This window comes from Lates calcarifer, linkage group LG24 (assembly GCF_001640805.2).
Source record: "Lates calcarifer isolate ASB-BC8 linkage group LG24, TLL_Latcal_v3, whole genome shotgun sequence".
In the NCBI taxonomy this organism is placed as follows: Eukaryota; Metazoa; Chordata; class Actinopteri; family Centropomidae; genus Lates; species Lates calcarifer.
The window spans coordinates 3,069,437-3,090,073 of record NC_066856.1 but is presented as its reverse complement, the minus strand read 5'-3'; the positions used below and the strand labels follow the sequence as shown (position 1 = coordinate 3,090,073).

Here is a 20,637-nt window from a genome sequence, read left to right as displayed (position 1 = left end):
CATGTGCCATTACCGTCACTACGTGGTGCCCCTTAAACCTTACACCCGTGACCAACTCAAAACCTTGCGCACACACACACACTCTCAAACAGGCCCGTCTAAAGACCCTGATGCCCTTTTATTAACCTTGTTAAAGTTAACTGTGTTATTCCAAGCCATACCTGCATGTTCTATCAAGGTTTACAGTCCCCGCACAGCATTTAAAGATAAGGGTGGTTCAGCCATGCACAGCTGTGGAGGAGGTGGGCGACACTCGCATGAAAGACTACACATGGAAATCTTCCGATGGGACAACTCTTTTACCAGATACGCTAATAACTTACTGGCTGCATCTGTGCATGTTTGTGGGGGAGCGATAGATGAGTGATTCCAGCCATCTTATTCTCTCCACTGTTGAACACCCCCTGTTGCAGAAGGTGATGGCTATATAATGATGCTGGGTAATGAGATGCAGATACTGCTATGGTGAAGCACTCTGTGACTTCATTGCATTATTGCTCCCACACATGTTGTGTTGGACAAATGCATACAGAGAAACACAAATCTCTGAATAATATGAGTGATATGATAAGAATATGGCCATATTGTTTTTCTCTCTGTCAAGGTTAACAATAAATTTTTCCACCCTGATGTCAAGAATCCTGAGCATCTGGCCTTGGCCGATTTCAGCTTGTGGGAGACATTGGGGAGGGTTCGGGGAGGACTTTTGTCTGTGCCGGGGTTGGGGGGGTGGCGGTTCCTCTGGGAGCTTCCAGCCATTTGTCGTGGTCCCTGGCCAGTAGCCGGCTCTGTGCCGTGGTGATACAGTACCGAAACACAAGGATTTGTTGCCACTGGAAGAGCTCCCTGTTTCCAGTTACATCAGAACTAAAATTTCCACATCATTTTACCAAAAAAATAAAAACACTGTCAAAGGAAGCAGATGTAAAAGAAAGAAATCGAGTGAGTGTGACTAAGAGTGGAATGATGACTTTTATTTGTTTGAATACGAAGAATTCTTTCTCTTTTTGTTGAGGTAGGATGACATCCTTCGCCGTTTCCTTCCAAAGCACACAGGGTACTAAATCGGTCATTGGCGGGCAGGACATGTTCACTTGCATTAGGAATAACTTGAAAACAGCTTTACAGACCATGTGCTCTGTTTGACAACCAGGCAATGGGATATTGAGTAATATTCTGCAACTTTGAGACAGAGACAGAGAAAGATTTAGAGTGTAAATTTAAAGCACAAATTTTCATAAGTGCTGCTATTAATGTATGATTAAAATGAAGCCTTTTTGGTGGGATTGGCACGTCTGCCTCTGATATCCCTGGAAGACTTGCTAGAAGTAAGTAGCTGGCCACAACTTTGGACAGAACATGCAGGCCTGTTCCAGAAAGTCTGCTGCTGTTCCATTGCCACAGTAAGCGGAGGTGGCAGGTCATTTGGATCTGGCTGGCTTGTTGTGGCTGCTGTGTTTTGTCTACCATGTTAGAGAGAATCTAAGCTTAGCCGACTCTGACTGGACCAAACAGCAGACTTTCATCTCCATCTGGGGAAAGAGAAGTTCTGGATGAACACTAGACTGGCACTATGTTCTATTCTCCATCCTCCACATCTCATATATCTGTCTTTATCCATGATACTGTCTCTGTCATCATCTTTTTGTCTGCCCAGATATTCATAACCTTTCATCTTTTCATGTTCATGTTAGTTTCTCTCCTCCTTTTTCTTTCCTTACATTATATATCATTTGTGAGTTTTCGGGAAGTGGGGTAGGAGGGCAGTTTAACTACTCAGACTTGGACTAGATACCAAGTTCCCTTTATGTTACTTCATTCTAACCTCGTTGCAGGTGCTTCCACTCAAACCTCACTTGTCTGCAGTGTGATTGCTAAAACTGTTGTAGCTGAAAATGCTACTGGCTCCTCAGGTGGTGGATGGACTCTGCAGGATATATGCATTCAATTATGTTGATTAGACTTGTCCTTTTGTCCTGAGCTCTGTTTTCAATGTGTTGACAGCCCTTTGAAGTATGAAGGTGTGACGAAACATGGAGCAGAGGACACATGAGGCACTTACTACGTTATATTCAATGGCATGTTGAAAATATGACGAAATAAAGTAAATCCTTTTTGAAAGGCTTGGCTTGTCCTGGCTCTGAAATTCAACTGTGATAAGGTCCTGCAACCTGGATTCTTTTTACTTCCCTGAGTGACACATGATCTCAGCAAGGGCCACGGATTCTTTGTAGGCCCTGAAAAGACATACATTCAGAGTTCAGCCTGCGGTAGTGAAACGGCCGATATATGATTGGAGTGACGGTTGATTGCACCTGGACCGGCATACGGTACTTGAAGTCATTTTTCCATGCTGTGGAGCCCTAACTAACATCTTGCAAAATCTACTCTCTTTTTTCTCTCTCAAATGATGGAGTTATTCAGAGACCGTGACATTGAAATATCATTGAAGATGATATTGGAGGGCTACATCCCCTGACCTTTTTTAATGTGGAGAAGTGGTTTGGTCTTTGGAGCTGGTAATGGGAGGCTTGTGGGCTTGAATGGAGCACAGATTCCTGCTGTTGCGTTCCTGGGCCAGTCTTATATATTACCTCTCTCCACGCTCTTCCACGGTCTCCCACTGTTATAACCCAAGCAGATTGCTGCTGGACTCATTGTAAATTATGTTTAAAGATCATAGCATCTGCTCAGCTAATACATCTTGTAATACTATATAATTTTATGTCTAGCAGTTGATGCCACACAAGCCAAATGGTCACTTAATCCAGACAACCAATGCTGTCCCTGCTATTTCATGCTCTTGCCTGTTACTTCAGTGGAAGGAAAGTTTTAAAAGTGGTCAGGCACAGGTAGCCTCCAGGACAGAACAGAAGCTGCATGGGGGCAGTAGACTGATGACATATTCTGTCATGTCCAGTGTTGGCTGTGAACAAGGGGCTCTAAACACTTCTCCTTTTGTTTGGCACCTGACGCAGGTTAAATCTGTCTTCCCACTCACTGTCTGTCTAGAGTTTCTCCCCTCAGACGAAAGCGTGTTTGCATAAGTGCAGGACTCATCATCACTGTAATTGTTATTTCTTGCTGTTACAGAGAGCCATGACTCCCTGGCCTTTTCATGGTGTTCCCTCTCATCTTTGTGCTTAGTGTCATCATTTGTCTTCTGTCTGAACACATGCTTTGATCAGATGTTATTTATGTCAATGTATATCTCAGATGTGTTGCTTTTTCTCTTTCCTCTCTGTCTTTGTCTAGTTCTGTTATGCTTTGGGCAGCCTGTCCTCCTGTCTCAAATGCAGAATAAGGACATAAATGAAACCTTGAGTGGATTAGGCTATACAGTCTGCAGCTGCTTCTCTTGATGCCACCCCTGTCTGCCACCTTTTTTCTTCACAGATGATCCTCTATCACGCTCACAAAGCAGTGCTTCAGTACTCAACTGCGAAGAAAGCTCCCACATGTTGTCACAACTCTCTTCCCCCAGCGGTCTGGCAAGCCTCATGAACATTGTGCTCTCTATATGTTCCCGAAAGATATATGAGTGAGGTCAATAACTCATTCAGCACCTGGGAGAGAGTGCAGGGAGGAGGAAAACCAAGCATTCATTTCCTGCATTCGAACATGTTCATTTGCACCAGACAGACAGACAGTTTGTCTTTCTGTATGTAGTTTGGTTACAAGATAAAAGTGAGGCCCCTCAGCATCCGGGCTGTACTGTCCAACATGTAAAGTTATGGACAGACTGATAAATTTGTCTCCCAGCAGTCTGTATGCCTCTAATGTGGTGTGTAAGTAAACAGTGCTGTAGTTACAATGTCATGGTGAGGGTCATATTTTACAGCCATGAAAACTCTGTGTCGTTAGATTAGTCCCTGCAATCTTGCACTGCCCTGAGGTTGTTGACCTTTGTGACTGGCAATTTGATGCGTATCATGTTTAATGTATTTCATTGTCTGGGATTTTTTTGTGTTTGACATAAAAGGGAGCTGTGAAAAACACTGTTATTTTCTTTAACCACTGTGGAGGTGTGGGCGTGAGAGGGGAAGTGCTGTTTGGCAGTTAAAGTGGTTACTTCCTTTGTACGGGAAGCTTCAGAGGCCCTAACCTCTCCAATTTCTCTGAAGACTCTTTCGGCCATCCTGCTCAACATCATGCTGGTCTTCAAGACCTCTGGGCTGGTCCAGCACTAGCCACAACAGAACGTAGTGGTCCACTACAAGACACTGCCAGGTCCGCTACACACAGCCGCCGCACGAGAGGGTCCAGAATAGTCTGGCCAAAACAAATCAAATGAATCCAGACCAGCCAGGCAAGAAACAAGTCAGTCCACCCTTTAGTGGTGAAGAATTGGCGCAATCTTGTTTCCTTTCTTTTTTTTCTTTCCCCCTCTCTCATTTTGTCTCTCACTGTGTTGGACATGGTTTCTGACATTACATGGATCTATACATGTGTCCATACATTTGGCCCTGTATTTATTTCTCTCTCCACTTTTTATAGTGTCTACACGCAGTGATTTTACCACCACTGTGGTTGTTTTTTGGCTAAGTTCCTCTCTCTCTCTTTCTGCTTCCATTTTTCCTCCTTGCTTGTCCACCCATACAATATAGTATTTAATTTCAGCTTTGCAGAGACCTTGTTTAGTTTTTGGCTCCTCTACAACTCTGTCTGTTGTTGTTTGAAACTGGGTTTTCTGTGGGTCAAAGGGTTCAGCCTGACACATTGACCCCTGAAGGTGAGCACAGTGGCAGCTTGTCTTTTATCATTTTTCCCCATTATGTTATTATTTCTGACCACCTAATGGAGATGATGTGTTTCCCATAATGTGCCATTGGCACACATCACACAGCCTGTTTAGGTCTTCCCAGCATGGACAGAGTGGAATTGTTGTCAGAAGGAATAAAGTGTTGAATCATTGAGAGTGTAGACAGGAGGGGAGACTTTGCACCTGGGGAGAATAATGCTTTGGGACTCTCACTCTCTCCATCCCTCCCTCGTTCCCTTCATTCCCTCCTACCTGCATCTCAGCACTGCCAATAGTAATGACATTACCATATCTCTTCCCCCCACTCTCCACCCCCTTCCTACACCCCTCACCTCATCCTCTCTTCTGTCTCTTTAAATCTTTTTTTTAATATATTATGTGAGATGTTCTGCTGGGAGTTCCAAGTTGTAAATGATTGAGGGGGCCAGCTGCCCTCAGACAGGCTTGTGTTAGCTAGAAAGCTAGTTATTGGCAATGAGGACCACAGAACCAGAAATCAGATGATTATATACCAGGGACAATATCACACTCCAAGCTTGAGTAAAACCACAGGGGTTGCTGTAGTAAGACTGGTGCACATGTGTGTAAAATCTCTCTCTTGTTCAGTGGCTTTTTGTCTCCTTTGTTATATTTCTTTCTCTACCACAGAACGTCTGTAGCAGTATGGTGTGAGGCACCGACACTACACAGAATCCATGTTGCGAATTGAAGAACAGGGCAGGATATCTTGATACATCCTGTGTGTCTGCTCAAAGATCACAGAGTCAAACCTCAAATCACCTGCAAATGGAAAGCAGAGGGTTGAAAGTGGCAGATGACACTCCATCCATCTCACTGCCCAGCAGCAGCAGCAGCAGCAGCAGCAGCAGCGCATGACATGAGCTAACTTAGTCAGCCATAGCCCTCCTGCCAAACATCCTGAGCTGCCAGCACACACTTGCTCTAACCGAGTCGGCTGGCCCGCCAGTTCAGTCAGTCAGTCATTCATTCAGCCAACGACGTCAACCATTGTTTTCAATCAATCATTCTCAGCTATGAATTACTTCAGTTGTGTCTGTGGTGGTTTTTTCTCTCTCCTTCCCCTCTTTCGCTCTGTCCTCTGATGAAAGACGCTCTCAGAGAGGTAGCCAAGCCGCTCAAGTTTGTTTTGACGTTTCGATGGCTCCGCTGTGAATGTGTTTAGAGTTTCTTCACATGATCAGTGTTAGTTCAAAGGGCTTCAAGCGCTGTGTGGTTGTGTTTGAGGAGTTTGAATCGGGGTGGGGGGGGTGGGGGTCTTTTCTGGTGCATTAGTAAAGAGGTCTTTGATGCGTATAACCCAGCTTCACTGCACTCTGTATAGGCCTGACCTTTAATATATCTCCTGGTTTAGTGGATCATGGCCACGCTGAAGACCAGAACAGAACAGCAAACAAGTATCTGCTACTACTCTCCATCAGTTTCGCTCCAGGACTCTGTTGTGTTTGGAAGGAACCCTGCTCACTCACTGGTTTTGTGCTCTCTCCCTCTGAGTGTTTCACCTCCCCTCTGCCTAATCTTGAAACCATCAGCTCCACAGTCTGTTTCTCTTTAAATTGAATTTGAAATATTCATACCTTTTATAAGCCGGGTTAGTAAACCCCAAAAGGCCTTGCAGATTTCAGCATGAACTGTTCTGAGGGGATTGAGATTCAGCAATGGGCCTGCTGATCCATGCACCCTGTTTCTCTCACTGTCACTAACAAACGTTGCTCATGCTATGGTGATGACCTATATATAGGCCACATAGGCCTGGATAAAAGTTTGCTGTCCTTGCAAGCTCATGACATCAGTTGGTATAAAGCCAAGCCTGTTCACTTCACTTAACCTCAAATTCAGTTCTTATTATTTCAGAACAATTTAGTTCCATTTTAGGCTTTCTATATATATACATAAAAAAAGCTACTGACATACACAGCACAGCAGCCACATAGGCAATTTATCCTGAGTACTTCTTCCAAAACTTCTGTTTAGCAAACACACGTGCACTTTACTCCAAAGAACTGATTGTTTACAGGCAAGGAAGATGTGTGGATGGAAAGCCTCCTGAGGCATGTGTGCCATCTGTTTAGTTTAAAAAAAGAAGGCTCATATTGAACTTTTCAACTGATCAAAAAGTGGAATTTGTAGTGGTCTTACATGGAGTTGTTGGAGTTGTCTCTGATTGGGGACAGCAGTGTTCCTCAAAAAACAGGAAAGGCTGGGACAATGGTGGGAAGTAGAGACTGAAGGAAATACTTTATTACTTCTATGTTTCCTTTTGCTTCCAGTGACAAGCAAAATTGTGTGTTTTTTCTGCTGAAAGTATCTTGTAGTACTTTCAAGTGTTTACTTTGCTGTGTGTTTAAATGAGAACATCTGAAGAAGTCCTAAAGAAATGTGGGCACCCACAGATAGAAATGAAAGGGTGTGTGTGTATGTGTGTGTGTAACTAAGAGACCTAGTATTGTCATTTATTTGTATGTTTATATGTTGCCTTATGTGTCTGTCTTTCGTGTGTGTCTGAGGTCACAGTATATATATTCCTGCACACGTACAGCATTTCAGTTCTTTTATGTATCGGTAAACTACAGATGTATGCGCATCTGTTTCTATGCATGTTTTTTTGTGCGTGTGTGACTGTGCATGCATGCATTTATACCTCCCACTGTCATGCCGACCCTCTGTTTCCTCTTCCCCTTCTCCAGGCCTGTATGAGCTGCTGGCGGCTTTGCCCTCCCAGCTGCAGCCCCATGTCAGCCGCCCAGAGGACAACGCCTTCCTCCAGGACATGTTTGGGGAGAGGAGCCTCCAGTCGCTGGTCAAGGTAAAACAAAAAAAGCGCCTCTTTGTTGTATGATACTAGTTTTGTGTAGTCTGTTTTGGGGGTGGGGGGGTTGTTCAGATTTTTATACCCATGTTGGTATTGTCAGGTCACAGCAGTTGCCAAAGACCAAATTCATACCAGTCAGGGTTGAAGCACCTCAGTTCTTTGTAAATGCATACTGTCAAAAAAGCTATTTTTATCTCTAGCAGTGTAGAAAATTTGTATAAATTTTTCTACTGAGTCATCTTTTGCAAATTGCATGTTTTCTAATCAACATGTAGTCATATATATATATATATTCCACTACTACTAATCTCCTCGTCCCCTTGGATCTGGAATCTCTCTTGAATGCTGTCTGCCTTACCCACCTTCACAGTCACATCCTTCCTCTCGTGGGACAGGACAGAATCTGAGCCCTCTCTACCCTGACCCCCACCCCTGAGCCAACCTCTGCAGTTCAAATAAAAAACACACTTGCACCTTTGTTCAACACCACTTATTCAAACTCCTTCTCTCCAGTCTCATTCATACAATACTAAGTTTATTGTCATTCCAACAGCCTACCCACCCAGATCTTCTGACTCCCCCTCTGCCAGCGTGAATGGGCCTGTGGTCCAGTTACTGCCTGTTAAACTAGATCGCTGCAGAGTTTGGGGAGAAGATGAGCACACTTGATATCTTTATACGCTAGCAGACAGACAAGGGTAATGAATGTAACACATTCTGTCTGTCTGCCCTAACCTCATCTTCACTTGGGATTCTCTGCAATCTGCAGCCAATCTCCTTCTCAATCTCCTGCTTTTGGAAAGCGAACATGAGGGTTTTTGCTACATAGGATTTTTGTACTGTAAATCAGCTTGTCACTATTCAACCAGTTAAGATATGTAATAACTGCCTCTGCACTTTCCCCACCTCATGTAGATTACTTTATCAGTCACAAAAAATCTTTTAGTAATTTTGTAATTGTTAGAGGTACATTTGACAGTGTCCTTTGTATATGGTCTTCATTTTGCCGACATGGTTTTCATGTGCTGGCATGATATATTTTCCCCCTTTGGTGGTCTCTGTTTCTCTCCAGCCAGAGTAATTATGTCGCAGAGACCACTGAGAGAGAAAAATTGACATAATTTTCATCCCCTCCCTCTAAAGAAATCTTTTCTGTGTAAACGTGTTTGTTCAGGATCCAGGGTTGTAACGCGCCAATGTGAGCATGTAAAAGTGCCCGAATTATGGCATACCTCAGACGCTGAAGTAAAACCCTGACGTCGGGACTTGAGGAAACCAGAAGGGTTTCATTTGATGTCTGGATTGTTATGGATGGCCAAAGAATAAGGCATCCTGAACATGGATAATGATGGGCAGGGCCTGCGCATGTTCAGGCTCTCATTCTTGCTGGCCCCAAAGAAAACACTGCATAGTGTGGGGCAGATTGAATGATGCTAATGAAGGTGGCATTACATTTCTGTGATATTTAGCCAGGCAGAAGGGTGGATCTCCCAGACTTCACCTAGCCCTCTAACCACCTCTGATTACACCTTGCTAATCTTTCAAGAGGAGCATAAAGGGGGAGAGAGTGTAAGTGCTGTTCAGATAGGAGAGTCATAACCTCATAGCCTTTTTACCTGGAGTACAAAAAACAAATTGCTAGAAAAATCTCCTTTTGATTTGTCAGCTACTTTGGCTGTGCAAAGTTTTCTATCAGATGGACCATGAGAAACACAGAGGAGGCTACACATGAAGGGGAAGCTGTAAATTTATGCATCAGTCTTTGAGCTTTGTGTGGTGACTGAGAGAATGAGTGGGGATACAAGCAATCAAAGTCTGTTATCTTTGCAATGTGTCCAGGCTCATGTCTCGGGACATGGTGAGGAACCAGCTGATGTTCTTCAGGCATTGCTATTGTGCCTGGATGCCACCCTGTAGGGGTATTCTGGGCACGTCCAGCTGGGAGGAGATCCTAGGGCAGACCCAAAACACAAAGGAGTAGAAATCCCTCTGACCTAGGAATGCCCTGGTATCCTCAAGGTGGAGGTGGAAAAAGTAGGTAGGAAGAGAAAGTGCTCCATTATATTGCTGAGCTTCCTACCAGGTAAGTTGTGATGGATGGATGGATGGATAAAAGAATAAGATACCTCCTCAGTACCAACCATACCAATGGCAAAAAGCTATGCAGACCTTGGATGTAGTTTCCCTTTTCTCCAACCTAACTGATCTTACTGTCAACAGCTGACAATCACTAGGTTTGTGAATATACATTAAAGAAAGATTGAGTGGTAAAATCAACTCCCTAAATGCCATCATGAAATTTGATTACCACTTTTTTCAATTGTCAGCTAGATACTGAATGGCTCTCACTTTTTTTGAGCCCATGTCAGTGCATTTCAGTAATTACAGTATCAGTCAAGGTCTAAGCTAATGTGACCCTATTCACTATTGGTACTGTAGCAGAATAAATACACCCAATACAATACAGATAGCACAGTCATGAAATGATTAAATACATCAATATAACATCAAAGTACCATATTGTTTCTTCACCAGAATGAATCCCCTTACCTATTTTCTTATTCTCCCTTTTTTTAATGAAGAGAAACTGAGCTGCTTTTAGCGTCTCTTATTGTTAACGTGGAGGCATAAGTGGAAACTGCCCCGCTCCAGACAAGCAAAACTATATGTTTCCTCTGCTTTCTACTTGGTACTGAGACGTGAGCCAGGCTGTCATCCAGTGAGCCAAATGGACAGACACGCAGACTTTGAATCACACAGAAGTACAGAACAACCATCTCGCCTTACAGCAGAGACCAGCACACAAGACGCAACATTCAGGTGAACATGGCTAACATCAGTGGCACACCATTAATAAAACTGTAATTGTCCCTTTCCTCTAAAACCCCACCACCAAATCTCCACAGATTCCACCTTTTATTCCACAAGGCTGTGAAGGGGATACTTTGGGAAAGGCTAAACAGCAGAGAGAAAACACACACATCATGTTAATCTGACAGGCTGCGCAACTCAGGTCTCTCATATGGAAACACTCAGGCCTCACCTGGGTAATTATGGAGCATCAGTTATTGGTCAGTCTGTCTAGAGAGAGAAAGACAGACCAGAGGAGGAGGTGTCAGAGATGGAAAAAGAGACAAGAAAAAGAAAAGAGAATTCAGACCTACACAAGGACTTAATCCAGACTTCGTTCCTTTCTGTCTCTCCTCACCTGCCCTCATCAGATGGTTGGGACAGCCTCTCATGTCCCACACATAATCCGATTATGTCACAGAGATGAAAAAACTATTCTCTAATATCATCTTTCAGCAGGCCCAGGGGCTCACAGGTTTGCTTTATTTTGCAGACTTTTCATCGGTACAGCATCGGAGCTGACATGAAATGTGAGTGCTGGCATGTATAGCTAGCATAGCTAAAACGACGCAGACAGTTTGCCTCTTTTCAATTAAAGGGACTTACTCAAGTGTGCTTTCTATAAATTCCACCACATTCACTGTTCCACTGCCAAATTCCCACTCCACAAAAAGCCACAGGAAATATAATACAATATTCAATTTCCACCTGCCTCAGGTGGGGCTCTCCTTTAAGACCAAGTTTCTGTCAGCAGGCCTTTAGCCAGAGTCTGAGATCCCTCATTTTGTGGTCAGTCAGTTTTCCCTTAAATCTGCTCTTGTTAGTTGCTAATAGGCTTGGCACTTGCATTGTTGTTACATAGCAATATTGATGTGGATTTGCCAGTTTGTTGTTCAGGGCTACAGGCCTTTAATGACATGTAAAGGTGCTGCAGCTGACGCTTGTACCCAAATGGAAAGTTTCAGCTATTTTTGATGAACGAGCTCATTTTCAGACAAACTGGACTGTATTCCTTGAGTACCAGACTTGGTATCCTATGAATACCTGGATCGAGCTCTAGCTAGCCCTCCAAGTTTTATGACTCACCCTGTAATGTCCAACAACTCTACTCCATAACACCAACCCTAGACTTGCCCTTTGGGCACTTATCTTATCCTTTCCACACCTCAAAACATACCTTGCTCCTGGTCCCCATCATTATCACAAAAAGGAAATTGTTCTAAACCTCTCACCCTGCTGCAATTGCTCTCTGTGAGTCATTTAAGCTCCACACCCTGTATGCAGCAATAAAAACCTACCTAATCGTGTCTGGTTCAGGACTCACCCTGTAAACCTATACCACCTCAGAGAATCATTTGTACCGTCTGTGGTCAGCATGTCCTGTGGTCACCTCTGGGGTCTGTATTTATTATTTCAGGGGAACAGGAGCCCTCATGGGGAGATACATAAATACCTTCAGGTTGTTTTGTGGAAAGGAGCTTCCATCTTTAAAAAGACATCCTGCCATATTCATCTAGCATCCTGAGAAAATGAGTTTGTCAGCTCTTAACAAACTTTGTAAATTCTTGTATTTTGTATTGAAAAAGACTGGGGCTTTGATATGGCAGTGATTGTAAATTAAAGAACTCTTTGTAGACTTTGGTTACAGTGATTAAGCTTGCCATTTGGTGCTAGAAAATATTGTTTTTGACAAAAGCCGTTAGGTTATTTCTGGTTTGAATACGTCACGTAAAATCTGATATAAATCCCCTTCCTTGCAATGTTAAACTCTGTGCTTAGACTACCTTTCAAATGTTTTCATAGGAGTTTAATGGTCGACTACAGCATAAAGTTAAAAGATCATGCTCAGTGTCCACAAACAAGCTCTTCTGAATTGAGCCAATAAAGCTAGATGAATAGATGTAGGATGAAGCCAAAGGCAAGGTTGTGATAGGGACAGGGGAAAGGAGGAGGGAAACTCCTCAGTAGAAGAGGACCGGCTGCAGCATGGCCTGTTGACTACTGAATACTGAATTACTGAATAACCTTAAAACTCATTGACTTGAACCGTGTCTAGAGCACTGAGGGGGATAGTAAAAATGAGGAGAGGCCTACCGATCCACCAGTCCTCATTCTATCAGTCAAATGTCTGTATTGGTAATCAAGGAAAATCTCTGGAGTGATCCCACAACCATTATTCCAGGTCACTTTGGTTGACCCCGATTTTGTATTCTTTAGGAAAAAAACGACTCAAAGTGAAACCAGAAGGTCTACACGATACAAAGCCAATCTTAATAGGACATGGAGCATAGGAGCAATACACAAAATATGGAAAATTAGGTTCATGGTGCCATATAGTGTATTTATGGCTCCCTGATGGCCCAGAACTGCCTGAAGACATCATAGGCTCACCTGGTGCTCTTAAAGATGGTCTGAACAAATTTATATGTTTAATTGACTGCCTGAAAAGTACTCAAATCAGTGTGATTGATTAAGTGTCCTGGCATTATGCCCTCACTCAGTCATTCATAATACTGCTTCCTAACCCAATAGCAGCTACATATCACTGGAATGAGTTGCATGATTAATAAATGCCACTTCCCTCTGTTTTTTGCTGGTAAATTTTTTATCCTGTGTACATTTAGTGGTCAAAACCCAGACGGAAAACTTTTAGCTGTGACTCAAGATGGTCTTCGTGTGTACAAGTATGACTATGTGACTATGTCCCCCACTGTCCTGGCTTTACAGAATACATGATGTCTGTGGAGGTGTATCAGGGGCCTCACTACTCCTTAGAGCTCAGCAAGGAAATGTATCGCCCATCTAAATGATATGGCTGTCATGATTGTTAGCCAGCTGCCCTGGTGTCTTTCCTTTCTCTCTCTCGCTCCCACTCTCTCTCTCTCTCATTCTTCTTTGGACCTAATTCCAGCTCTTAATCAGCTGTCACATTCTCCAGGCCTTTTCCTTTAATTAGTTGTTTGGGCTGTAGAGTATCTGAAAATAGTAAAAAATTAACATCATAATTACACAGGCCAAACTGATGTCTTCAGATTGCTTTGTTTGTTCCATCAACATTTTTTACAAGGCAAGACTAGTAAAACAACAATCTATACATTAAAGAAGTCAGACCCATCAAATATCTGTCAGTTTTGATTTTTTATAGTATTGCTGGGGTTGTGCTTTTATTTCTAATTAAAACTGTACATTTTTGTTGATCAGCTGCCACAGAAAACCATCTGAGAGGTATTTGAGCCTTTAGATCCAAGAGGAAAGACTGTTAAATTAGCTGCCCTTGTGTAAGCTTTGTAACCACCAATGTCAGTGTTGACTCAATGCTGTCATATTCTAATAGCTACTCCTTGATGACACTGGGCTGAATCTAGTTTTGGTCGGCAACAGTTAGCAGGATTGTACCCTCAACAGACTGATGGTGAATGGTACTGTCATTTGCAAGATTGTTCACAAACCACAGCACAATGTCCAGGACCTGATGCCATCCTGCCAGGGCTAAAGCCAAGACTTTGTAAACTGACCTACTGTGACAGGACAAAAAGCAAATCTACACTTTTCTCCTTATGCCTCTTGAGTAAACATATCATCTCACAACTATTTCAGTTGTAACCCTGCACGTCTGTCTGTAATCCCCCCTTCCCGTCTCCCTAGCTTGGTCTAGTCTACCCGGCTGTAGTGAGTTGACAAGGTGTTCTGGATCAGACCAAGAGATCGGACCCGGGTGGATTAAAGGAGGCCAGATACTGGATCCGCTCCGGTGGGTAGATACAGAAATAGGAGTGGGAGAAAGATCGTCAACCCTAACCGGTCCGATGTGAAGTTTTCTGGCCAGTGGACATTAACCAGAGGCCTTCAGCCCCCTTGCAGGACTCAGAAACAGAAACACTATCCAGCCCTCTGATCTCCAGACCTTTCCTTCTCCTTCCATCAGCAAACCTCTCCATCTATCAAGCTTTCGCTCCCTTGCACGCTCTCTCCCTCTTTCTGTGCCAGACTGTACTTGCTTGCAGTGTGTCTGGATTAGTGTTTGTAAGGCATGATTTTTTTCCTTAGCTATACCTCCACGTTGACAGTCAAGGCTTGAGACAGTCATTGTTGTTCTTTCTGTTGCATACGCTTTGATCATGAAGAGAACATAAATACAGTGTGGATTACTGAAAGTTTCTTGTAAGGTCTTCAAGGTGTCTGACCCTTAACTTTAACAGTGGTCCTTCGCAGTGGTTGAAGCTCATGTCTGAAGAAGATGAAGATGGATGGATGTTATGATTTTGTTCCAGTCCATTCTCATTGGAATTTTTTCATATCAGTTCTTACCCAGGTTAGTGTTTCTCCTCATTTTTCTCCTCAAGTGTTGCTGTGTGTATTTTAAGCACGCAGGGTATTTCTGGAAGCAAACACAACTTAGTCTGAGGCCTCTGTGGAGACAGGACACACACTGCTCCTATTGTGTTTTTGTTTTTTTAAGCTCAGTGAAGGTGCACATTCATCCATCTCTACTCTGCCTGTGCTTCAGGGAGCTTTCCTCCTTTGGTTTTGAGCATTTTGATCATGACTCTTCTGCCTTATTTTACATAGAACTAGCACTACATTTCTCATCTGAGAAGCTTCAGAATCCCAGAAGTCTTTGATTCGGCTGTGTCCTGCAGTTGCGCCTTGGTTTTGAGCTAAGCCGTCCTTGGCTGTAGTACACTGCCTCTCACTGTTTTAAATTCCACCAGGCCACTTCTGCTGTTTGCCAGGAGCACTGCTGCCTCACCAAGGGGACAGAGAACGCGCTATGCAAAAAGCGGGGTAATGACTTTAAAATACATTACTGCGTCATGGACAGGCACTTGGAAAGTGTCCTGAACTGTAAATAAAAGCATTTCAATCTCGCATTTGCTCACGGAGCAGAGAAGAAATTCCACAGTAACTAAGTAAGTTGAGGTGGTGGAGCAACAACTACCTAAGCAGATGTCACTAGGACTGTGGTATGTTGGAGCGCTGAAGACACTGGCAACCTCTCTCATTTATTTCATCTGTTTTCTTACAAAGATGATCAGGACAGATGAAGTAACTGGAGCTGCCTGCCTGCCCTTTTACGGCCTTCTACTGTAGAGGAACAGACAGAGGACTCAGAGCACAGGGTGGAGTTGTTGGGACTTCATGAACACTAGAGAGAAACTGTTCAAATATGACGTGGCTATGTGAAGTTAAACAGATGAGGATGAAAATTTCCAGGAATTGCCCCAGAGTGGCAGTCTTACATTTTATGCCATAAAACATGGAACATACTGACAACAGTTAAACTCGACCACTTAAATGTTGGCATCTACTCATGCTTGTGTTAGCACAACTCCAACCTGTTCCAATTTTTATCGCTGTCCCCAGCCTTATCACTACTCTTGTAAGTTCCTGCACCTCTCCCAGACATTGCAGACCTTGTATTGCTTGCTCTTTCTGCCATCATGTGTTTAACTTCACATCCCAGCTGTCTTGTTGTAGGGTCCTCCAGTCACAGGTCTTTGCGCTCTACAGCTGAGCTGAGCAACCATCAGCCTCACTCAGGCCTTCAACAGATTACCTCCACGACACGCCTAATGCACCATGTTTTATAGCCGAGTAATGTCGGCTTTACACAGGGATTTGAACCTCTAAGCTGACCTTGAAACATGGCTGCTCTGTTGGCCAAAACACAACCCTAACAGGCCGTGATTTATCACTGAAGTCTGTGGATAAGTTGAGCTGAAATGGCAACCTGTGTAAGGCCAAGAGTTGAACTGGAATTTTGATGGCCAGGGAGGAGCATACATATGTAGAGAGATTTAACACATACTTCTGTTGTATTTGTCTTACCAGAGAATCATAAAAGTGCCTTTGATAGGTTCACATTAGCTTATTTGCATTATGTTGTGAATTACATCATGTTTTGGGTTTCAGGATTTAGTTTTCTCTGGCGGTTATCAAAGACAGATGACAACTTGAAAAGACTGAAATGAACTCATCTACACATGTTGCATTTCTTTTTCGCTAATCAGAGCTTCCCCAATTTTTTAGCTGTGGGCCAAAAATACTGAAAACATTTCCAAGTGGAATGTCATTAGAAGGGACAGATCCCATCTTGATTGTGTAATCTCACAGCATTCACCTCACTCCATCTAGCATTCCCAGTATCCACAGTGCTGCTACTGCAGAATGCTGTCTATCTAAAAACATATTTTGTGTAGTGAGGAGGAAAAATTATGTTTAACAGTCTTAAAACAGATGTTTTAATTGCACACAGCATCTGTAGCTGCTCACAGTGTGACAGCAAACAAACTGCTTTTCTTGTCACTTTCTGTCCCACTGAATGATCTTCTGTGGCAAATTGTCACTGCTCCATCTGTGTGTGTACATGTGTGTGTAAGCTCCCACATGTGTGGATTTGGCCCTGCAGACACTGAGCTGGCCCTGGGGCTTCTCTGTCACTCTCTCCCCAGCCAGAGGGCCTTCTGTTCCACCATTGTGCTGGAATGCTTTCTGGGACATCCAGCTGGATCTCCAGGCCCAGGGCCCAGCTATCAGTCAGACCCATGGCCTAGCTCCCCTTCACCATGCTGGGCTGAGGAGAGACTCCGGAGTGGCTGTTGGGAGGATAGTTGTCGTCCCTGTCTGTTCTCTGATGGGACCTGACAGCAGCCTGTAGGCTGTCAACGCATTCCTGCACAGCTGCTCTTAAATCTCATATGGGATGGTTGTAGTGTTTTTAGTGTGTCCGTGTGTGTGCGTAGGCTGGAACACTGGTGTGCGACTGTGTGTTTGACTGCGTGTGCGTGGGCGCAAGCGTGCAGTTGTGTGTATAAATTATTCCATCTCTGTTTCACATATCAGTTTTTGAGTGATGAAGTGTTTTTGTGTGTGTAAATGAGCAAACGTTAACACACGAGTCGGGTCTACTTTTCCATTTTAGCAACTCTCCAGAGATACAGCTTTGTCTCTCAACATTGTGCAGTTGCAGTGTTGAGGCTGATAAGGAAATGTTTAGCCAATTTAACCAGACTGTTGAAATGATTTGGAATCCTCACCAGGCCACTAGGGCATATCGAATGCATGGTGGAAAACTGGATTGTTTGTACAGTGGCTAAGCTAGCTGAAATACTTAGAATACTCTGTTGTGCTCAGTTGAGGGAGTCTTGTGTGAAAAGTCTGTGTGTGTGCTTTTGGTGTCTGAAAGTGTGATTGCCAGTTGTTTTGATCTCGTGTGAGTCTGAGCGAGTACAGGGTGGTGTGGATAGAGGCCATACATGTTTTCATACATGTGTGCTTGTTGGTGTGCACATGGGTTTTTAGTGAGTACTCCTTGCTCACACGTGTGTGTGTTTGCTCAGGGAGGCCTTGCTGTGGCCTCTGCAGCCCAGTGCTGAACTCTTTCATCTCTTTCTCTTCTCCCTTACTGATGAACACAATCTGTCCTTTCAGATCCATGAACGGCTGCAGCACTATGAAGAGAGCAAACCCGTCCCCGTCCTGGACAGCGCTGCAGCTCTGGCCCATGAAGTAAGTTCTCTTTTTTTTTTTTTGGAAAGCTGCTATTTATTTGGTTGCAACTACTGCTGGGTAACAAATGAAAGGAAAAAACAACAGTCTGTGGAAGGGATGATCATCATTCTTCCAAAAGATATTTCTTCATTTCATGTTTTGATGATGATGATGCTCGAGCGCGCTGTCCAACATGAAAGTTAAAAACCTATAGACTTCTCTGGCGGCTGGTTTATGTGTCACACCGACAAGCACCACTGCCACTAGGTGGAAGAGTAGAACTGAACAGTTTTCACTGACAGTAGAAGAAGAAATATTTTGGTAAATCCCGGTTGGCCCCTTTGACAGATGAACGTTGTCTTTGTGTATGTGGAAGTTATTCTGTCTGAAAGACTAGTCTGAAACTTATTATGGCACAAGGTTTGGGAAAAGAAATAACATGAATGCACCGCTTCTGTCTGGCCTCCACAATCTGGAAAGTGCTGCCTTGCAGCTAATTAAACCCAGCAGGAATTACTTGCTAGTTTAAGATTCAAATCATCAAATTCTATGATTCTGTGCTTTGTAATCAGAGGCAGTGCACCTTTTAATAAAAACTGGAAACATTTCAGCCAGGAAACACAGCAAGTTACAAAGCTGGCAAAAGATATTCAGGGTGGCAGCTCACCATCAGCCACGTGTAACGAGATCACTCAGTTAGCAGCAGTTCCTCAACGGTCAATCTCATAATGAAACATGAGGATTTAATAATAATGGAGATTATAGTAAGTAAAATTGATTTCATGGAGCAGAGGATTGTGAATTTCACTTTCTATTTTTTCCTAAAGTTCCCCATCTTCCAAGCTTCCAGGTTTGTTGTTGGATCAGTTAAATAACAGAACAGAAAAGATGAAAATATCTGTCTGTTAAAACTGAACTAAATAAAAGTTGTTGAGACTGAGGTACAGCCACAGTAATTTCTATGTCCACCTGTAAGTCAGATTTGTCTGTAGTTGTCTGGTTGGGTTGGGATCTAGTGACTATAGGCCATAGCATATGATTCATATCATGCTCATACTCATCAAACTATTTAACGACCTCTATTGTCCTGTATGAAAGACTCTGAATGTGTTATGTTTCTCCACCCATTTATCAGGTTTTTCCTTTAATTTGTCTCTCGCCTACACTCACATTACGTCTTTTCTTTCTTGCATGCTCTGTCTTAGTGTTTGAAAACCAACCAGACATGATTTGCTTATACTCAAATCCACAGAGACTTAGTGTAAGCAGGTAGGTAGTTTGTCTTGCTGTACAACAGCTTGGTTTTGTAGATTGAATGCAGAAACTTCAGATCACAAGTGCCAAGTGCCTCTTTATCGCATCTGTAACGCTTACAGTCACAGTGTTACACATACAGTACATACACTCAGCAGCCATCCCAGTAGCGTGCAGCAGCCTTGACCATATTTATCCTCTTTCACCTCTTACCCTGGAGTGAACCCTTCACTGTCCCCTTCTCAGTTTGGTTCTCAGTTTGGTCTCTGTTACAATAACACTGCACGGTCCCTACTCTACACCCACCGCCTACCCTGCCACATGCTCCCAGCCCAAACGTCTAGCCATACACCAAACTGATCATTTTCCTAGGGCAGAAACCGGATAGAAGGGCCACACACTTCAGAGTAAATCTTAAGATGGATGGGCACGCTATGATGGATGACAGCAGCGGGCAAACTACAGATGATTGAGTTCTATCATTTTATCAGAAGTCACAGAGGCAGCAAACGCATTAAGATTTAGAGACGGGAATCACCTATGACGTGCAGTCCTTCCTCATTGGATAACCTGTTAATGAGAAGTCATCACACAGACAATAATAGCACCAACAGGACCACTGATGAGGATTTTCTTCCACTGGCCCAGCCGCTCTCCTCAAGCTGTGAAAGATATTTAGTCTGATTTATTGCGTAAATGTCCAGTATCCTGACATTTGTTTCAGTATTGTTCATCTGCAATATTTATTGAAAGCCACGTGTGCACATAAGCATGCAGTGCCCCACTCTGTCTCACACACACCCACACACACACACACACACCTGTGTAAACCAAAGAACCAGCCTGGCATGGTGAATGGAGAGGAGGAAAAGCCCTTTTACTGGTGTGTGGTTTTGTTTGAAATCCCCAGCTCTGTTTATTGTAATCAAAGTGCCTCCGACTATTCCACCCCTTCTAAAGAGCCCACAGCCATACATCATCCTAATTAGTACTGAGTCAAGGGAAAGACGAAAGAGAGAGGGGCTGAAGTTCCTACAGTTGGTTGGGGTAAAGACAGAGGAGGAGAGAGTCCAGAGTGTCCTGAGACTGTCACGATAGAAAGGCCGTCTTGTGGTCTAGAGTGGTTTTCCTGACCCTGCAGGCCACAAGTGTCAGTGCATGAGCCAGAGCGTTCCATCCTGGAGGGTTCACACACACCAATACAGATGACAGGTTTCCCAAACCACTCAGGACCCTTAACCAAACCAGGATGGCTGAGTCTGAATATGTAGGGACAGTATTCTCAAAAATACATTTTATAGCTCTTTTTCTCTCTGTGTGTTTGTGCTACCCTGCTGTTAGTACTGGCAAAGGACACTGCTAACCAGATAACACCAGAACAAGAATTCCACTAGACTCAAGCAGACAACAGTGTGACCGCTTGCTTCTGTTTCTCTTTCCAAAGTCTCTG

At 43.6% G+C, this 20,637-nt stretch overlaps 1 protein-coding gene across 6 annotated transcripts in view; it reads left to right on the top strand.

Moving 5' to 3' along the window:
- Positions 1-20,637, top strand: part of mpp7a (MAGUK p55 scaffold protein 7a) — a 128,714-nt gene that overhangs the window by 37,092 nt on the left and 70,985 nt on the right. For all 6 annotated transcript variants that reach the window (XM_018698211.2, XM_051066597.1, XM_051066599.1 and 3 more), the window contains 2 exons: positions 7,468-7,586; positions 17,874-17,951. In XM_018698211.2, coding sequence (XP_018553727.1) covers positions 7,468-7,586; positions 17,874-17,951 — 197 coding nt within the window. The remainder of the gene's footprint in view (positions 1-7,467; positions 7,587-17,873; positions 17,952-20,637) is intronic.